This window comes from Myxocyprinus asiaticus, chromosome 30 (assembly GCF_019703515.2).
Source record: "Myxocyprinus asiaticus isolate MX2 ecotype Aquarium Trade chromosome 30, UBuf_Myxa_2, whole genome shotgun sequence".
In the NCBI taxonomy this organism is placed as follows: domain Eukaryota; kingdom Metazoa; phylum Chordata; class Actinopteri; order Cypriniformes; family Catostomidae; genus Myxocyprinus; species Myxocyprinus asiaticus.
The window spans coordinates 23,105,962-23,124,412 of record NC_059373.1 but is presented as its reverse complement, the minus strand read 5'-3'; the positions used below and the strand labels follow the sequence as shown (position 1 = coordinate 23,124,412).

At 40.5% G+C, this 18,451-nt stretch overlaps 2 protein-coding genes across 2 annotated transcripts in view; one reads left to right on the top strand and one right to left on the bottom strand.

Annotated features, from left to right (window-relative positions):
* The window catches only part of LOC127420834 (thrombospondin type-1 domain-containing protein 7A-like), a 228,482-nt gene that overhangs the window by 91,470 nt on the left and 118,561 nt on the right, over positions 1–18,451 (top strand). The window contains exon 3 of the mRNA XM_051663396.1: positions 2,772–3,020. Within this exon, the coding sequence (XP_051519356.1) occupies positions 2,772–3,020 (249 nt within the window). The remainder of the gene's footprint in view (positions 1–2,771; positions 3,021–18,451) is intronic.
* LOC127421662 (uncharacterized) overlaps positions 1–18,451 on the bottom strand; it is a 726,036-nt gene that overhangs the window by 698,007 nt on the left and 9,578 nt on the right. The gene's annotated exons all lie outside the window — the stretch shown is intronic.

Here is an 18,451-nt window from a genome sequence, read left to right as displayed (position 1 = left end):
CAAGCAGGGTGTCTACATAAAGTGGTATATCAAATTTCATGGCAATCGGCCACACGCGGCACTATAATTAGCTAATTCACATTTTTGCTAATATCTCTAGAACCGTATAAGCTAGAATAAAATTCTAAAGCTTTTCTGAATCCATCAGTGCCCTCAAGTCATACGGTCACATGAATTTCCATTTCCGCAACAAAGGTTTTCTACGACTTTCTAACATAATTTTTCAAACTCGTCCTAGGTTGTTTGTCCGATTCGCACGAAACTTGGTATACGTCATTTACAGACCCACCTGACAAAAAGCTGTTAAAAGAATTTTGATATATGTCAGATTGTTCCGAAGATATAAACAAATACATTTTAGGGTGTGGCCAAAAATGACTAATTAGCCTCTATCTTGAATGTGCAATTTTCAAACTTAACAAAACTTTGTACACATGGAGAAGAGAACACTCTGAGTTAAGATGCTGAGTTTCATTCATTTTTGATGCTGGGGGCGCTATAACTTAAGAAAATCCTCATTTTGCAACTGTGCTCACAGCAATTGAAATGTCACACCATGTGTGTCCACAGCATCCACGGGATCTTTTCGGTCAAATTTGATTATTTTGGACTTCTCGTCATATGTGCTTGGCCCTGACAATAGCCACTTGTGGCTATGTGTATTATTATTGTCACTCTTGTCAAGGTTTTCTGTACTTTTGGGGTACTTAACATTCATGAAATTTTGGACACACATCAGAGTCTTTGGCAATTAGGGCTGAGCAAAGTTGCAGGGAGGTTCTGGTTAGGGTTAGGTTAGGGTTAGCATTAGGCAACATCATGCCAGGACATTGTAGATACTAAATTGTGAACATATTGTCACCATGGTGAAGCAGTACATTTATGGTGAAAAATGGGAAACAGGAAGTACATTATATCTTCTGCGTGCATTGTGTGATTTTGATGAAAATTCAGCTGTATGTTTGATAATGGGGGCTGATCACATGGATGCAGTAATTATGGGTCATGGTCATATGGCCACCAACTGGCAGGAGGAAGTATGGCACTTTTAACAGACTTTGAAATAGCCCTCTTATGTTTACATGAATTGTTTCAAAATTCTTTAGAATAATATCAAGATATTGCTGATGTAAAATTGTAAAGGGATATCTGATATCTTAAATAGTGTTGCCATGGCAACACATTAGTATTTATTATTCCTTTCTTCCTATATTTGGGAGTTTTTGTGGCACTTGGCATGCTTAAAAAAAAAAAAAAAATGTTGATAAAAAATGATATATCGAATGGTGTTGCCATGGCGACGCAATAAATTAATGGCAAAAAATGGGAAACAGGAAGTGTCTCATATCTTCTGCGTACATTGTGTAATTTAGATAAAAATGTAGTTGTATGTTCATTCTTGGGGGCTGATCACATGGATATGACTTTTGTGGGTCACGGTCATAGCACCACCACCTGGCAGCAAGAAGTGTGGCACTTACAACAGACTTTAAAATAGTCCTTTTACATTTACCCAAATCGCTTCAAAATTGTTAACAATAATGTCAAGACACCGTTGATGTAAAATTGTGAAGGGATTCTTGATATCTTGAAAAGTGTTGTCATGGCAATGGATCAAATTACATGATGCTGGATTGTATTCAGGCATTTTTGACAAACTCAGCCATATGATTAATAACGCTTAAGACATGAAGGTAGGCTATGGTGGGCTATGGTCATAGAGCCTCCAGCTGGCAACAATAGATGTTCAAGGGTATTCCAAAACTTGCCATAATTACACATTTATTTAATTTGCCACACACATCAAAGTTGTTAACCATTATGTCTGAGCAGAAGGTAAGACATGGTGTCTTACTTGTTTACTCGACCAAATGCATGCGCCCATCATGCATTGTTTTCCGAAAGCCACCAGTTGGAAATTGACCCATGGTGCTTGGGCCCGTCATCGCTGCTTGCAGCTATATTTAATAAGGAATTTGAATTACACCACATCTTGTAACTCGCTTTATTACTGAGATGCTTATGCCCAGCGGAGACCGAGAAGCTGCTGCCATGAAAGATAGTAAAGACTGTTTCACAGCTAGCGCTGTTTTCCATTTGCCTTGTCACTTGTGAAATGTCACATTAACAGTACAGTACACAAACTTTTCATATTCGCCATACCTCTCCCACTGCATCGTTCTTACCTACTGAATAAAGCTTGTGGCTTATAACACTATGCCAGTATTCCCCACACTCCATGAAGCCATGACAGTGCTGCTGAATTCTTAAAGGAACCACGCGTCTTTTGCGACATGAGCAATCGGTTTATGCGATCGGCCAAATTACCAATCACCGATCAAGTCATAGGACATGAATATCGGCCGATACCGATCGTTGGCCGATCGATCGGAGCATCCCTACTTTTATCCCATCTTAATATGTTGAGACAACTATAAGTAAGTCTTTCATAGGTTGATTTCCCCAAAATGTTTAAACACTGCAGTTCTATGGCACTTTTAACATTCCTCTGTTAGTTTGAGCGGCACGGCCAGCCCGACACTGCAACACTGGCTCAACCAATGGTGTGAGTTTAGGGTGGGACTATCTGTTTGTTCAACCAATGGAAGACAGAGGGTGCATTCTGAAAGCTGTTTAAAAATAATGTTTATTTTCATAATTCCATTTGGTTAAGCTAGTGGCACAGAAAGTATACACTTCAGCTTAAATTCATTTGAGGATTTTTAATAAATGTATGTATCAGTAACAGACTTTTCTGTTGTTCTCTGCAGCCTTTGTAACCAGCAGACTCTCCCGGTGACATACCAAGCCTGTGTCATCCCCAAGGACTGTGAGTTGTCGGATTGGTCGGACTGGTCGGACTGTTCAAAGGAATGCTATGATCTAAATGGACGCAAGGGACGGTACACACGCACACGTCAGGTGCAGCAGTTCCCTGTGGGTGGAGGAGCAGTGTGCCCTGAGCTGGAGGAGAGCGAGCCATGTTTACCGCATGGAGAAGGAATCCCTCCATGTGCAGTGTAAGTGCAACATCAGTTCTGATTCATTACTTAGTATTCAATCTAATTCTGTCCTTCAAAATGACTAACTAAGCAACCATTATAAAAGTTTATTTTGAAGGTTACATCATTTCATGAATATACTGTTGTGTCGGTACAACTGCTGATGAACACTTCAACTATAGTATTGTGGCGATATGGCTAAAGATTTGGGCTGGCAACCAAAAGGTTGTAGGTTCGAATCCTGCAGAGGGTGTTCCATGAGTTCCCACTATTTTGCCCTTAAGAAAGTCACTAAATGATTTCCCTTTTAAAGAAAAATAAACAAAATTTCCATCATTTACTCACCCACATGTCAATCCAAACCTGTTTCATTTTTACAGTTAGATAATTTCTGAGCTGCTCTTTCCCATACATTTCCCATCCAAAAGTGCATAGTGATTTATACTGCCAAGATTGAAATCACCATAACATTATCATGTATTCCACATGATTTGTGTGCTTCTGAAGCCACATGATAGCTTTGTGTGAGTAGCAGACCTTAAATTAAAGCGATAGTTCACCAAAAAATGAAAAGTCTGTCATTATTACTCACCCACATGTTGTTCCAAAGCCACAAGACTTTCTTTCGTCCGTGGAACACAAAGGGAAATGTTAGGCAGAATGTTAATCTCAGTCACCATACACTGTCATTGCATAATTTTTCTATACAGTGAAAGTTAATGGTGACTAAGGCTGTCGTTCTGCCTAACATCCCTTTGTGTGTTCCATGGAGGAAAAAACAATCATTACTTGTTTGTAATAACATGAGGGTGTGTAAATGATGACCCTTTAAGTCATTTGTCACTGATAATCTTCCCCTTTGCTGTAGGTCTCAAATTTATTTGTGGTCACATATAGTGTAAAACCTTGCTATGTCGCAAATAGTCACATGACGCAAGAACCAATGACATTTGCCATCAGTGGCATCAAACCTACCATGACACTTCTAAAGGTGCCATTTTTTAATTAAAAACAAGTGCAACTGATATTTGTGAGTTCCGGAAGAGGGGAAGATTATCACTGAATAACGACTTAAATTTGGTCTGTTCTTCTCATAAAGCTTTTCTATAGCTTCAGAAGATATGGCATTTACATTTTTGGGTGAGCTAGTCCTATAACCATTGCTTGCTCCAAGTAAAAAGTATACTGTAATTTGTTTTGTACAAAACGTCTAAAAATTATTATTTACAAGGGTGGCAGCTGTTGAATTGGCCGGATGTTAACAGAAGTACGAATAATAGTTCATCTCTCTTTATGGATGTCATGTGTTGGTGATCGGGTGTGGGGGGTGAATGACCTGATGTGAAAGATGGAGAGATGACAGCGGGTTGGTAGTTTGGCACAGCGCCACTCTGGAGGGGTTGAGCTTATGAATAGGGAATGTCTGCGAGAACAGACGACACGCTGTCTAATCTGATCTTCCTCACAGATGTGCCGGTCCGGGCCCCATCACTCATCACCTTGCTACACACATGAGAGCAGAGTGTGTGTCCCCTTGTATTAGATGGAGGTGAATGCCACTCTTGTGGAGCTGACCCAGTGTGTGCCAGGCTGTGCTCCCTCATCAAACCCCACGTGTGCTTTCACTGCTGTCACTAAGAATCCTTTACAGCAGGGGTTTGTGACCAAATGTCCCTCCATTGTGAGATATACTGTAGGTGGTCAGCAATGGCTTGTAACCATTAAAGTTTAATACTCACCTACTGTTAAATCACTTAAAGGGATAGTTCACCCAGAAGTAAAAATTCTGTCATCATTTACTCACTCTCCAAATTTTTCTTCCTTAGAACACAAAAGGAGTTGCTTTATAATATTCTGTCTGAACTTTTCCATACAATGAAAGTGAAAGGGGACAGGGACTGTCAAGCTCCAAAACTGACAGAAAAGCACAATGGAAATATCATAAAAATGGTCCACACAACTTCTGTAAATCTATACAACTGCTTCATTTGAGGTACAGGCTGACATTTAAGTAATTATTCACTGAAGATCTCTGCCTCTCTGCTGTAGCTCTTAAATCTCATTTGTGTGTGTGTACATACATCCAAAAATGGCATGTCAGGACATGGCATGCCAGATTTTTAACATCCAAAATCTCTTTATTTAAAATGGCTTGCTTTAATTGACACAAGAAATAATCAAAAATAGGGAAAATGGCTGTGGCAGACAAGCCTCTCTTTCACCGGGAAAGGAGGAAGCAGGAACCGGATTAACAATCAAAAAGACTTTAATTCAACATAAAACACTGAACTGAAACAAAAGCCCACACACAAAACTGCTGTGCGCGTCTCTCTCTCTGGCATCCCCGATTCCTCCTTTTATCTCTCTCCCGCTGATTGGGCAACATTAGTTAACTGAAGTAGTTGACATGAACTAACAATGAACAATACTTTTACAGCATTTAAAAAAAAAAAAAAAAAAAATTATGTTAATTGCAACATAATGTTTTTTATATATATATATATACAGTAGATATGTAAGGGATAATCCACGGCTTGGTGTGAGTTAAACGATTTTCAATGCACGACGTGGAGGTGAAGAACCACCCGACGCGAAACGGAGAACTGATTAGTTACAGCTGTCATAGATTTTTTTGCAGCGCAACTTATAACTGGAAGAATAAAAAATAACGGTTAATTTTACCTAAGGGCCGTTAGATCTGCAGCTCCGCCTGTTCTAAACTAGACACAGAGAAAAATGTATGTGAACACACACATGATCAACAATGTGAATTTAAATGCACAATCCAGAATTAATAATATCCACAGAATGTAGAGGGGTTGACACTCCAGAGGAAATGTTTTATTTAATGATGTTTCAAACATGGCACTGACAGCAAAAGTAGCACTTACTGTATGATAAGGGGCTATAGGCAGCACTTCAGAACGGAAACATAATATACACAACACATTACAGTTTAAATTGTCTTGCATCGCCTTGCCGGAAAGCGAAAGATGCATTTAATAATTATTTCCTTATCTCACCCTCCGTGCAAAACAAGCTGATTTCTTTTATATTAGCTATGCTGATGAAAGTGGTTAAGAAATGTTTTCAATTGCTATTGCTCACTCTGCTTGCTCTTTAAAGTTATGTTGATATGGTTACAAACAGCGCATTAATATTGAACAGTGATTAAAACTGACCAGAACTACCTGTGCATTCAACAGTTTGAACCGCACACATTCCAGCTGAGTATTCGAACAGTCCATGGTATATTTAAGCAATATCAGACTCGCAATCGTGCTATATGGCCCTACATCAGTACTGCTGTGATTTGGCCGCAGGTAATCACAGCAGTGCTGATTTAGGGCCATAAAGCATGATTTCAAATGTGATATTGCTTATATACAACAGTTCAATGAATAAGTAAATTTGAAAAAAACAGGAAAAACTGAGTACGGTCATAAAAAATTGTTTGTTGATATATCTGCTGTTTCTGCCAAGTTATTGGATAAACAAGGATGGATATGTGTCTGTGTGTGTGAGAGAGAGAGCGAGGGAGAGAGAGAGAGATTGAGAGAGAGAGAGAGAGAGAGAGAGAGAGAGAGAGAGAGAGAGAGAGAGAGAGAGAGAGAGAGAGAGCATGTGCCATCACCTGTTGCCACTCCCAAGCAGAGATGCTGTCAGCTTTCTGAAGATCAGCTTTCTCAGTGGAAAAATAGCCATCCAAGCAGGGGTATTTCACGGTAGCCGGTGCGCAAAAGTCATTCACTATAGAAACCACAATCTTCTCCGCCATTTTAAACAGTATGTCCTCTCCAATGTGGAATGTCCTGTAAGAGGTAAACGCCTTCAGTTTGTGTAATTAATCAGTCTGTTGTGTCTCTCAGCTGTGATGAGCCTTAATTCTGAAGTTGTTCGTTCATAGCTAATTAAAGCCATTTCCTAGCTTTAGTAGAGTAGTAGTAATACAAGCGATCACATAGTGCTGTTGTATGTAAACACTGATTGACGCTGACTTCACTTCACCTAACTGGCTCATATTACACACAAAAATTATCTTTTGCCACCACCTGCTGGCTAACATATGTAATGTCAAAAAATTACATGTAAAGAGACACATATACAGTAGCGCTTAACACATCTGTACTGCTCTTACACTTTAGTTTAGAACCGCAGGAACACAAGCAGAGTGATACACACAGTGAAGCATCCGTGATGATGGTGTGAGACCATCAGTACTCACGTCTCTCGTCCAATCAGATTCGAGGACCGAAACTAACTGTTGTATATTTATATTTATACCACGGGTCTGTTGAATGCTTGATTCTGATTGGTTGATGGACGTTCTAAAGTGTGCAATTATTTTTCAAGGAAACGCATGGCTATAAAGTAGTTCCAGGTCTTGACGCATAACAGTTCCATATCACTTCGCCAAATTATTTCAGTTATTTCAAAGAGCATACAGGCTACCACAACAAAATAACCAATTAAAACAAAGGCATTGGTTAAAGTAAATCAGTTAAGAAAGTCAAAACAATGTCTAAAATGCTCCCTCGTCTCCCCCGCACTTCAGCACACACACACACGCGCACACACACACACGCTTGCACTCACACACATACATACGCTCGCACTCGCACACAAACACACACACACACTCGCACACACACGCATACACACGCTCGCACACACACACACACACGCTCGCACACACACGCATACACACGCTCGCACACACACACACACGCTCGCACTCACACACATATGCTCTCACGCACACAAACACACACGCACACACACATATGAACGCACCTTATTACTCCAGTTCATCCTCGAGTAAAGCAGCGCAATCCTCCGTTGCTAGTTCTAACATGAAGTTTTTGAATTAGCGGGGTGTGACTTAACTTCTCCGATTAATTTGATTGAAAGGCTTTGCAGAGGCAAGATAGGGGCAAGAGCTTACTTTTCAATACAAAACCAGGGAGGGGCTCTCTCAGGTGGAAGTGACCAATGAGCCAAATGTCTGAGAACAAATGCATAATAATAAAACAAAATCTTGGGTAGGCCTAACCCACCTTTGTCAATCGGCCTATGTAATTTAATTAAATTTAACCTGGCACGCTTACCATTCCAAATTAAGGCCTTTGCTATGCTATCAAATTGGTTGAAATAAGAGAGGATGGCATCTATAGGCAGAGATTGTAACAGGTAGTTGAATTTTGGAATACAATTCATTTTAATTACATTAACTTTCCCAATCATCGATAAGTGTAATGAAGCCCACCTGTCCACATCATTCGAAAACCTTTTTATTAAGGGATCAAAATTAACTCTGACTAAATCAGACAAATTTGCTGGGAATAAAATTCCCAACTACTTAATGCCCTGTTTGGGCCACTGGAAGGTGCCCGGCTGGAAGGCTGTTACTGGACAATATGCTGTCAAAGCCAAAGCTTCGGATTTAGACCAATTGACATTGTATCCTGAGAACTTGAAAAAGGAATTAATAATTCTGTGGAGGCAAGGCATAGATCTAGTGGGGTCGGAGATGAATAATAAAATGTCATCTGCGTAAAGCAGAAGCTTATGCGCCACACCTCCCGCCACCACCCCTGGAAAATCATCCTCCTTTCTTATAGCGGCTGCTAATGGTTCCAGGGCAAGACAGAACAATAATGGGGAAAGAGGGCAACCCTGCCGAGGGCCCCTATTCAGAGTAAAGTAATCTGAAATTAATCAATTTGTTTGTACCGCTGCTACAGGGTGTCTATAAAGTAACTTAATCCAACCAATAAATGTAATCCCGAATCCATACATTTCCAAAATCTTAAAAAGATAATCCCATTCTACCATATCAAATGCCTTTTTGGCATCAAGTGAGATGTCAGCGACCGGAGACTGATCATTCGCTACTGACCACATGATATTGATGAGACGCCTGATGTTATCAGAAGAGCTGCGGCCCCAAATAAACCCCACCTGATCTATATGTATAAGAGATGTCATAACCTTACTTAATCGGTTAGCCAAAATTTTTGACACAATTTTTACATCTAGTTGAATTAGGGAGATTGGACGGTAACTTTTACACTCACTTGGATCTTTGTCCTTTTTAATAATCAGACTGATCCTGGCTTGTGTCATGTTTGGAGGAAGCTTTCCATTCTTTAATGATTCAGTATAAACTTCTAACAAAAGTGGTGCCAGTTCTGTAGTGTTGGGCCTCATGTATTCAGATAGAAGACAAAGGCAGGCCTAACACATTCGTAAAACCTAACTCAGGCCCCCACATACCAGTTCATAAATCTTACTGATAAAAACTGCGCCAAAATCAAACAAAGGGAGTCCAAAACAGACTACAAATCCCATGAAGCCTTGCTCACTAAAGGATCGAACTCTCAACTCCTATTGGATGAGGCACATGACAGAACGCACCTCAACCATGACATCATCAGGAGTAGAAATACCTCTGAAATGCTTCCGGGATTTGCTTCCAGCAACTTTGCTCGCCGTGTGTAGACGCAGCTCATCGCTGCTCTCAGGTGCAGCCTCGTGGCACAAGGAAGTAATGTCTGACTTGAAACTGTGGCCATACAATCTCCATCTCACTGGACGAGTTGAGATTATTCTGTGTTCCACCGAACACTAACGGATCCGAAGGAGACTGCTGAGCAATCCGCATCTTCATCCGTTTGCCTGCAGAAGTGAAGAGAGAAAAGATTTCTCTTCCATCTTCAATCAAGTCGATGTTGCTGATTTCTCCGCCAGCCTGCCGAGAATCAGCAGCCGTACTGCCCGCCGACAGAGTGAGGAAACGGCCTCCCGTCATCACCCGAGCCTCGAGGAACCGAGTCTGAGTTAAAGGACGGATGAACACACATTCTGCATCCTCATGCGATTCAAGTAAGAGGTTTACGTCTGGGCAGAGATAGAATATTATAGTGTGTTATTCTTGTGTATCAATGTTATTGCTTGTACAGTTTACGGACCGCCATGTCCGCTCATTATTAATACTCAGGGTATTAATTATCACAAATTTGATTTGCTGTATTGTAGTCCAACCACATTGGACTGTTGTGCATTTCCGCCATCGCAGGTGAGACCGGCACACTGAGTTTATCCATTAAAGAATCAAAGACCGCGGGACGGTTTACGAGCCGTCCACCGCATCTCTGAGTGATAAACTAACAGATGCTTTCTCTCCCACGATCGTGAAATCGGCTTTGGGGCTGTCACTTAATTCTCTCTCTCTCTCTCATACCAACACACACACACACACACACACACACTCACACACACACACCCTCATGTGTTATAGGATTATTTTGATTTCCATATCTAATCATATCACTGTTTAGTTTATAGTTGTAAGTCGGAAGTTTATTGACTGCATTGTATTAATTATTAATTGATATTACTGCATAAATAAACTTTGTTATATTACAAAGAGAAGTGTTTTGGTTTGTTTTGCATACACCTGTGTCATGCTTACGGGATGTCAGTGCTCGGATTCAAGCCTTCATTCTTTGTTTTTTTCCCGAAAATCAATATTTTTCGGATGTCGATTTTCCTAAGAAAACAGTCTAATATTGAGACTGTTATACTATCTGGTTATTAGTCCCTGATCCCAGGGTGGTGCCCCATCAATGTTAATCCTTATTAATATTCTATTGATTTTTGATAATTGATTATCTTTGACGATTGTTGATTTTGAAGGATCACTAAGCTAGTGTTAATTTTAATTAATGTATCATAGATGTTAATGATTGGTGATTACCTTTGATAATTGTTGATTTAAAGGATTAAAAAAGCTAACATTGATTCTTATCAATGTTCTATTGATTTTAATAATTAATAATTATCTTTAATGATTAATTATTGCTAATAACCAAACCCGCTCCTAAACGTAGCGCACTACATTTACTGGAGCCCCATATGAGGTTTTAATGAGTTAGATTCAATTAATTAATTTAAATATTAATTAATAACTAAAGAAATAATTACCAATTATTTCTGATAGTAGCACTGATCTAAACAACCATTAAAGCCCAACAGTAGCATAGGATCTAAAAAATTCTGCAGCAAAACCATCTGGACCCGGAGCCTTGCCAGTAGGTAGGGACTTAATTACCTCGTCAAGCTCCTCCAAGGTTATCTCAGAATCAAGAGAGTTTTTTTGCTCAGTTGTCAGTTTTGGAAGATCTAATGGTTCCACAAAGTTTCTAATATCTTCATCAGTAGACGTGGAACTATAAATATCAAGGTAGAACTCTTTAAAGGCATTATTAATATCAATGGCTGAGGTAAAAATTTCACCATCAGCAAATTTCACTGAGGGAATGGTAGAAAGAAACTCTCTGCTTTATATATCCAGCCAAAAGCTTCCCTGCTTTGTCCCCCGACTCAAAGTATGACTGTCTTACGCTGAATAACCAACACTCCACTTTCCGCGACAAAATAGTATTATATCTGTTGTAGCAAATTAGCTTAAAAGGGAATTATTTATAATTAATTATAACTGGTTATAATTAATAATAAATATTTATATTAGATCTTAGAATTAACTGTAGCAGAATCGATATTACAATTACTTGATCTGTCCGTCCACCGAGCAGACAATATAATTATTTATCAATTCTAGGAAGATTACTTTCCTGGCCAAGGAACGATAGCCTTCCTACTTATACAGTGCTAGCAGTAGTTTAGCACGTAGCAAGGAGCAACATTCAGTGACTTTGAATTGTGAGCGGAACACAGAGACAATCAATTGTGAATATAAGGGATTTAATAAATGAAACTATAACTAACATACAAACAAACTAAGCAAACATACATATATAGAATGAAGGAAATTAAGGAACAGAGAGAGAGAAGAGCACAGAATGGCAATATTTCACGTCAGTTAACCACAACCTAAATGAGAATCATCAGAGGCACAATTCACCTTAAAAGGGGTTCAAACTTAAACGCGCATCTAATCAGTTGTAAATGGTTACTTGCATTGGTTTGTTGCTGAATAAGAGTCTTGATGCGGTAGACGAGGTTCTCGATGATTTCTTTAGGAGTGAGTTGAAGAAGTCCACAGGAAATCCACAAAGTTACTTGAAGGTAAACACTGCCAGAAGGTTAAACTCAAGAGAGAGTTTTGGAGTGGGTTGGTCTCAAGAAGAAGAGTTTTGAGCGATGATTAGTCTGCGCTCTGGAGTTTTGATAGTTCATTGCCGCACCCATTTTTTGGGTGGAGTGGCCAATCAGAGGCATGCATTTTGAGCGGGAGAAACATCCTTTGTCTCCGTTTATGGCCCATTCGCATTTTATTGCTGATCTGGACCGCTAGTGCAGCTTTTAATTCAAAACATAGTAAGAATTGTTCGATGCATTTCACGATCACATGGTGTACATTATTGTGTGAGAAATAAAGGGAAGATCATTTTGATACCAAGAAGGTAACCTCCAGACGATATTAAAGCAGAGATACACTCATACACTTGAATATAGGCATTTAACGTCTAACTAATACAAGTAAAGGGTTTTAACCAAGTTAATATAATAGGGGAATATACATACAACACATGCACATAGCAGATACATTTATAACTGCTTACTATGGCCTAAATAGAGAAAATGTCTTTAGGTGTGTGTGTGATGTGTATTGGAATTACTGCAGACAGACAACTGCTCTGGTGCCTGGCACGGGGGGGGAGTCACCTCCCTTTCTGTGGAATGTGTTTGAAGCTTGATGGAGACACTTCAGAGGAGACCTGTTTTAGCATCCTTTTGATAGTGATAAAGACCATCTGCAATTTAGCACCCATATAAATGTAAACGTGGAGACCAGGTCAGTAATTTATATGCAAATGTCAAAAAGCTAAAAGGTTTTTTTTTCAAACAAAGTTTTTTTCAAACAAAGTGTAATTAGCCATCACTGATCTTACACAGACGTTACACTGTATTTCAATCGAGTCAATTCTCTGAGGCTATCAGATGACATACGATGCTTCAGCTCTGCCTCTGCACTTTTAATATTTCCTTCCAACTCCATGAGTTCTCGTGCCTTGGATTTTTTGATGAATGAGGCATACTGAAAGATCCAGCCCCTAAGAACTGCCTTAAGTGCCTCCCAAGCCACGCCCACAGAGGATACTGAGGACCAGTTGGTCTCTATATAAACATTGATTTCAGTCTTTAACATTTGTTGGAAATCAGGATTTTGCAAAAGGGACACAAAAGGGGCTTACACACTTTTGCTTCACTGTGATCAATGACTGAGTCCATCAAAAGATTAAAGTCTCCTCCCAATATTATATCATGAGGGGTGCCAGCGGTTTTCAGCATCCCTTCAAGATCTATAAAAAAGCCCTGACCATCAGCGTTAGGTGCGTAAATATTAGCCAAAATCAACCTTTGCCCCTGCATTTCAGCTAAAACAATAATGGCTCTCCCTAATTTATCTTTAGTCTGTTTGAGACATTTGGATTGTAGATGTTTATTAATCAATATAATGACTCCCTTGCTTTTACTTGAGCCAGCACTAAAGAAAACATGTCCACCCCATATCTTCCCAAATTTTTCAGCTTCCTGCAGGGAGAGATTTGTTTCTTGAAGAAACACTATATCATATTTCTTACGTTTAAGAAAAGTAATAACCTTCCATCTTTTTATGGGGTGCCCAAACCCATTTATATTCCATGTGAAGAGAGACAATCCACTCATATTAACATTTGACATTTTTTTTATAGTAGAAAAAATAAATTGTGTGTCAAAAACAAAATTATACAGACCACATTCCCCATTAGTGAAACAATCAAACCCCGAACTTCCCCTCGAACAAAACAAACAGAAAAAGAAAAACGTGTGCATTAACGCACGAAAGCGCCAACCGGCGATAATTCCTCTAAACTCAAAAGGTCCATGAATGCCCACGAGCCCCCACGACAACTTTGCCATAAGATTGCTCAATTTTGCCTCACAAATTTGTGAGGCAAAATTACATAACAGAGAATACTTTGTAAAATAAACCCCAGCCAATAAGAAGAATGAACACAAAGAACATGTAGATTCATTCACAGAACTGTCTCAAAGGTGTGATCTTCCACAAAGCAAATTCCAGCTGATATAAAACCATTCAGATTCCTCGGACAGACAAACGAATGTTCAGTGAGCCAGCTGTTATGAGTTCAGCGGATGACGTAATCATTCCAATGTCCCGTAAATATACTCAACAAAACAAACTCCAGCCAGCAGGAGGAATAAGCACAAAGAACGAACAGATTAATCCACAGCTGTTCCAAAGGAGTGTTATTCAATAGAACAAGCTCCAGCTGCTAGGCAGAACAAATACAAAAAGAAACAAAACTGGCATCCCGGTTCCCCGGATGGTCGAGTCAATTCACTCGGAGGCCGCATAAATGTATATACCATGACTTACTCAATCCGTCAACTTTATAAAAGACATCCTTTGTGTGAGCATGTAGATATTTTGCAGTCATCCGTAGTGTCCACTCTCAAACTGTCCGTGAACTTCAATGCAAAAGTAATCTTCCGTCAAAGCAAAAGTTTCTTTAAGGAAAAGTGTTATTCACAAAACAAACTCCAGCCGCTCGGCAGAGCCAACGCAAAAAGAAAAAAGAAACCAAAATGACGCCCAGCTTCCTCAAAAGCCAGAGTAATACAGCAAGTTGACCCACTCACATGAGAAACACCCAATGGTTTACTCACCCATTGATTCTATAAAAACATTGCCTGATTGGGACATGTAAATACTTTGCGACCGTCCTTCGTTTCTATTCTCAGTTTGGCCAGAAACATCAGAGCAAAAGTGATCTTTCGCTGATGTAAGAGTTTCTTACATTCCTTGAACTGATCGCGTTTCTCTCTTGTCGAACTCGCAAAGTCCGGGAACAAGAAAATATTATGGTTCTTCCAAGAAAGCTTCCCTTTGCTCCTCGCCTGGCTCAACACAAGATCTTTATCGGATGATCTCAGAAATTTGGCCAGGATTGATCGGGCCTTTCTCCCTCAGCAAATCTGGGATCTGGGATTCTGTGAGCTTGCTCGATTTCCAGTTTATGGCCTGTTATGTCGAGCACACTCGGGAAAAGCTCATCTAGGAATTTCACCTTATCTCTGCCCTCCTCATGCTCAGGAATTCCAACAATTCAAACGTTATTCCTGCGGCTTCTATTCTCAAGATCTTCAAGCTTTTCAAGGAGATGTTCCAAATCAACTTTGGTCGCGGGCGGATTAGCGGTTAATTCCCTCTCCGAAGACTCCAGACAATCGATTCGTCTCTCAACATCAGTCACTCTTGTAACTAACTCAGATAATTTTATTTCCATCGCCGTAATCGATCAACGTATTACAGCGAGATCCTCCAAGTCAGCAAGAACCTTCGTCAGCATCACCGACATGTTGGACAAATGATGCTGGATCTCCTCTCCCTCCACGCCAACCAAATCGAGTCCCCAGTCTGTAGGCCTTTCGGGGCTTTCATCCTGAACACGTAAGTGTCTTTTAATGTCTCCAGAGCCCAAGGATTTTTACTTCTTTGCCATGTTTTGCCTCAAAGAGCAAATGTGTAACTGGGTGTATCAAATTTCACCAGATTATAATATGAAAATAATAAAAAATTTAGCAAAGTGCGCAGAGCTCGTCGCTCACACGTCTGCTTCTTGCATGGCGTCACATGACCCGCCTCCGATTAAATTGTTTAAAAATAATGCACAACCGAGGTGCAACGGTCACGACGCAGCATTACCACCTCGGTCCGTCGTCAATTATATATATATATATATATATATATATATATATATATTAAAGCAATATCACATGAGCAAAAGTGTGATATGGCCCTACATCAGCACTGAGTGCCATAGGTAATCACAGCAGTGCTGATTTAGGGCCATATAGCACGATTGCGAGTGTGATATTTCTTATATACAACAGTTCAATGAACAAAAACGCATTTGTGTATGGAACTACTTTATTACGCAGCGGATCAGAATCTGTCGTTGCTGGTTCAAAACAAATGATGCGACCAAGCCTCTGTTAGTAATTCAAAAATGTCACTTCAGATATAGTTTGTGCTGTTTCTAACAAGTTATTGGATAAACAAGGATGGATGGATAGATGTGTATGTGTGTCAATCAAATCAAATCAAATCAAATCACTTTATTGTCACACAGCCATATACACAAGTGCAATGGTATGTGAAATTCTTGGGTGCAGTTCCGATCAACATAGCAGTCGTGACAGTGATGAGACAGTACCAATTTACAATAACATCAAATTAACACAACACAATTTAAACATCTGATATACACATAATTACACTCAACAATATACAAATAATAACATACACTGTACAGTATACAATACGCACTATATAGATACACATTATTCAATAAAAATAAAAAATAAAATATATAAAAAAGTATATATAGTATATATAGATTGTACAGTATTGTACTGTATTGACATTCAGCTGTCGGTTGATAGTCAGTTATTAAGAGAGAATATAATATAATAATAATATAATTTATGACAGTCCGGTGTGAGATATAAGAGTAAGGGTAATAAAGTGCAGTGCTGATGTATTTGATCGTGGGAGATCAAGAGTTCAGAAGTCTGATTGCTTGGAGGAAGAAGCTATCATGAAGTCGGCTGGTGCGGGTCCTGATGCTGCGATACTGCCTACCTGATGGTAGCAGTGAGAACAGCCCATGGCTCGGGTGGCTGGAGTCTCTGATGATCCTCCGAGCTTTTTTCACACACCGCCTTGTATATATGTCCTGGAGGGAGGGAAGCTCACCTCCGATGATGTGTCTGGCAGTTCGCACCACCCTTTGCAGTGCTTTGCGGTTGTGGGCGGTGCTATTGCCGTACCAGGCAGAGATGCAGCCAGTCAGGATGCTCTCTACAGTGCAGGTGTAGAACCGTGTGAGGATGTGGCGGTTCATTCCAAACTTCCTCAGCCATCTCAGGAAGAAGAGGCACTGATGAGCCTTCTTCACAACAACTTCAGTGTGGATGGACCATGTGAGTTCCTCAGTGATGTGGACACCCAGGAACTTGAAGCTGCTGACTCTCTCCACTGGTGCTCCATTGATGGTGATGGGACTGTGTTCTCTGTCTTTTCTCCTGAAGTCCACCACAAGCTCCTTTGTCTTACTGACGTTGAGGGAGAGGTTGTGCTCCTGACACCAGTGTGTCAGAGTGTGCACCTCCTCTCAGTAGGCTGTTTCATCATTGTCAATGATCAGACCTACCACCGTCGTGTCATCAGCAAACTTGATGGCATTGGAGCTATGTGTTGCCACACAGTCGTGTGTGTACAGAGAATACAAGAGTGGGCTGAGAACACAGCCCTGCGGGGCTCCAGTGTTGAGGGTCAGTGATGAGGAGATGTTGCTGCCTATTCTAACCACCTGGCGTCTGCTTGACAGGAAGTCCAGGATCCAGCTGCACAGCGAGCTGTTTAAGCCCAGAGCCCAGAGTTTCTCATCTAGCTTGGAGGGCACTATGGTGTTGAATGCTGAGCTGTAGTCTACAAACATCATTCTCACATAAGTGTTCTTTTTTTCCAGGTGGGAGAGAGCAGTGTGTATTGTAGATGCAATGGCATCATCAGTGGAGCAGTTGTTACGGTACGCAAACTGCAATGGGTCCAGTGATGGAGGCAGCACAGAGCAGATATAGTCTCTGATTAGTCTCTCAAAGCATTTGCTGATGATGGGGGTCAGAGCAACAGGACGCCAGTCATTTAAAAAAGTTATTTTTGATTGTTTTGGAACAGGCACAATGGTGGATGTTTTGAAGCATGTGGGGACTACAAACAAAGAGAGGGAAAGGTTGAAAATGTCCGTAAAAACACCAGCCAGCTGGTTCGCGCACGCTCTGATGACGCGGCCCGGAATGCCATCTGGGCCCGCGGCTTTGCGGATATTCACCCGTTGGAAGGATCGGGTTACATCCGCTACAGAGACAGAGAGTGAACTAACCTCTGTAGCTTCAGCCGCGAGAGCTCTCTCCACGAGGGCGGTGTTATTTCCCTCAAAACGAGCATAAAAAGTATTTAGCTCATCCGGGAGAGAGGCAGCGGTGTTCATGGTGGAGTTTTTATTCCCTTTAAAGTCCTTGATGATGGTAATTCCCTGCCACATGCTTCTAGAGTTGGTGGTGTTAAACTGTCCTTCAATCTTGCTCCTGTACTGGCGTTTTGCGGTTCTGATAGTTTTGCGGAGGGCATAACTGGCTTGTTTATGTTCCTCCGCGTTCCCGGAATTAAAAGCGGAGGTCCGCACATTAAGTGCCGGGGGAGGGATTTGCAGCCATCCCGGAAGGGACAGTAGCAATGGTCCAAAACCCGGTCCCCTCGTGTGTTGAAACTAATGTGCTGGTGTAGCAAATTAGCTTAAAAGGGAATTATTTATAATTAATTATAACTGGTTATAATTAATAATAAATAT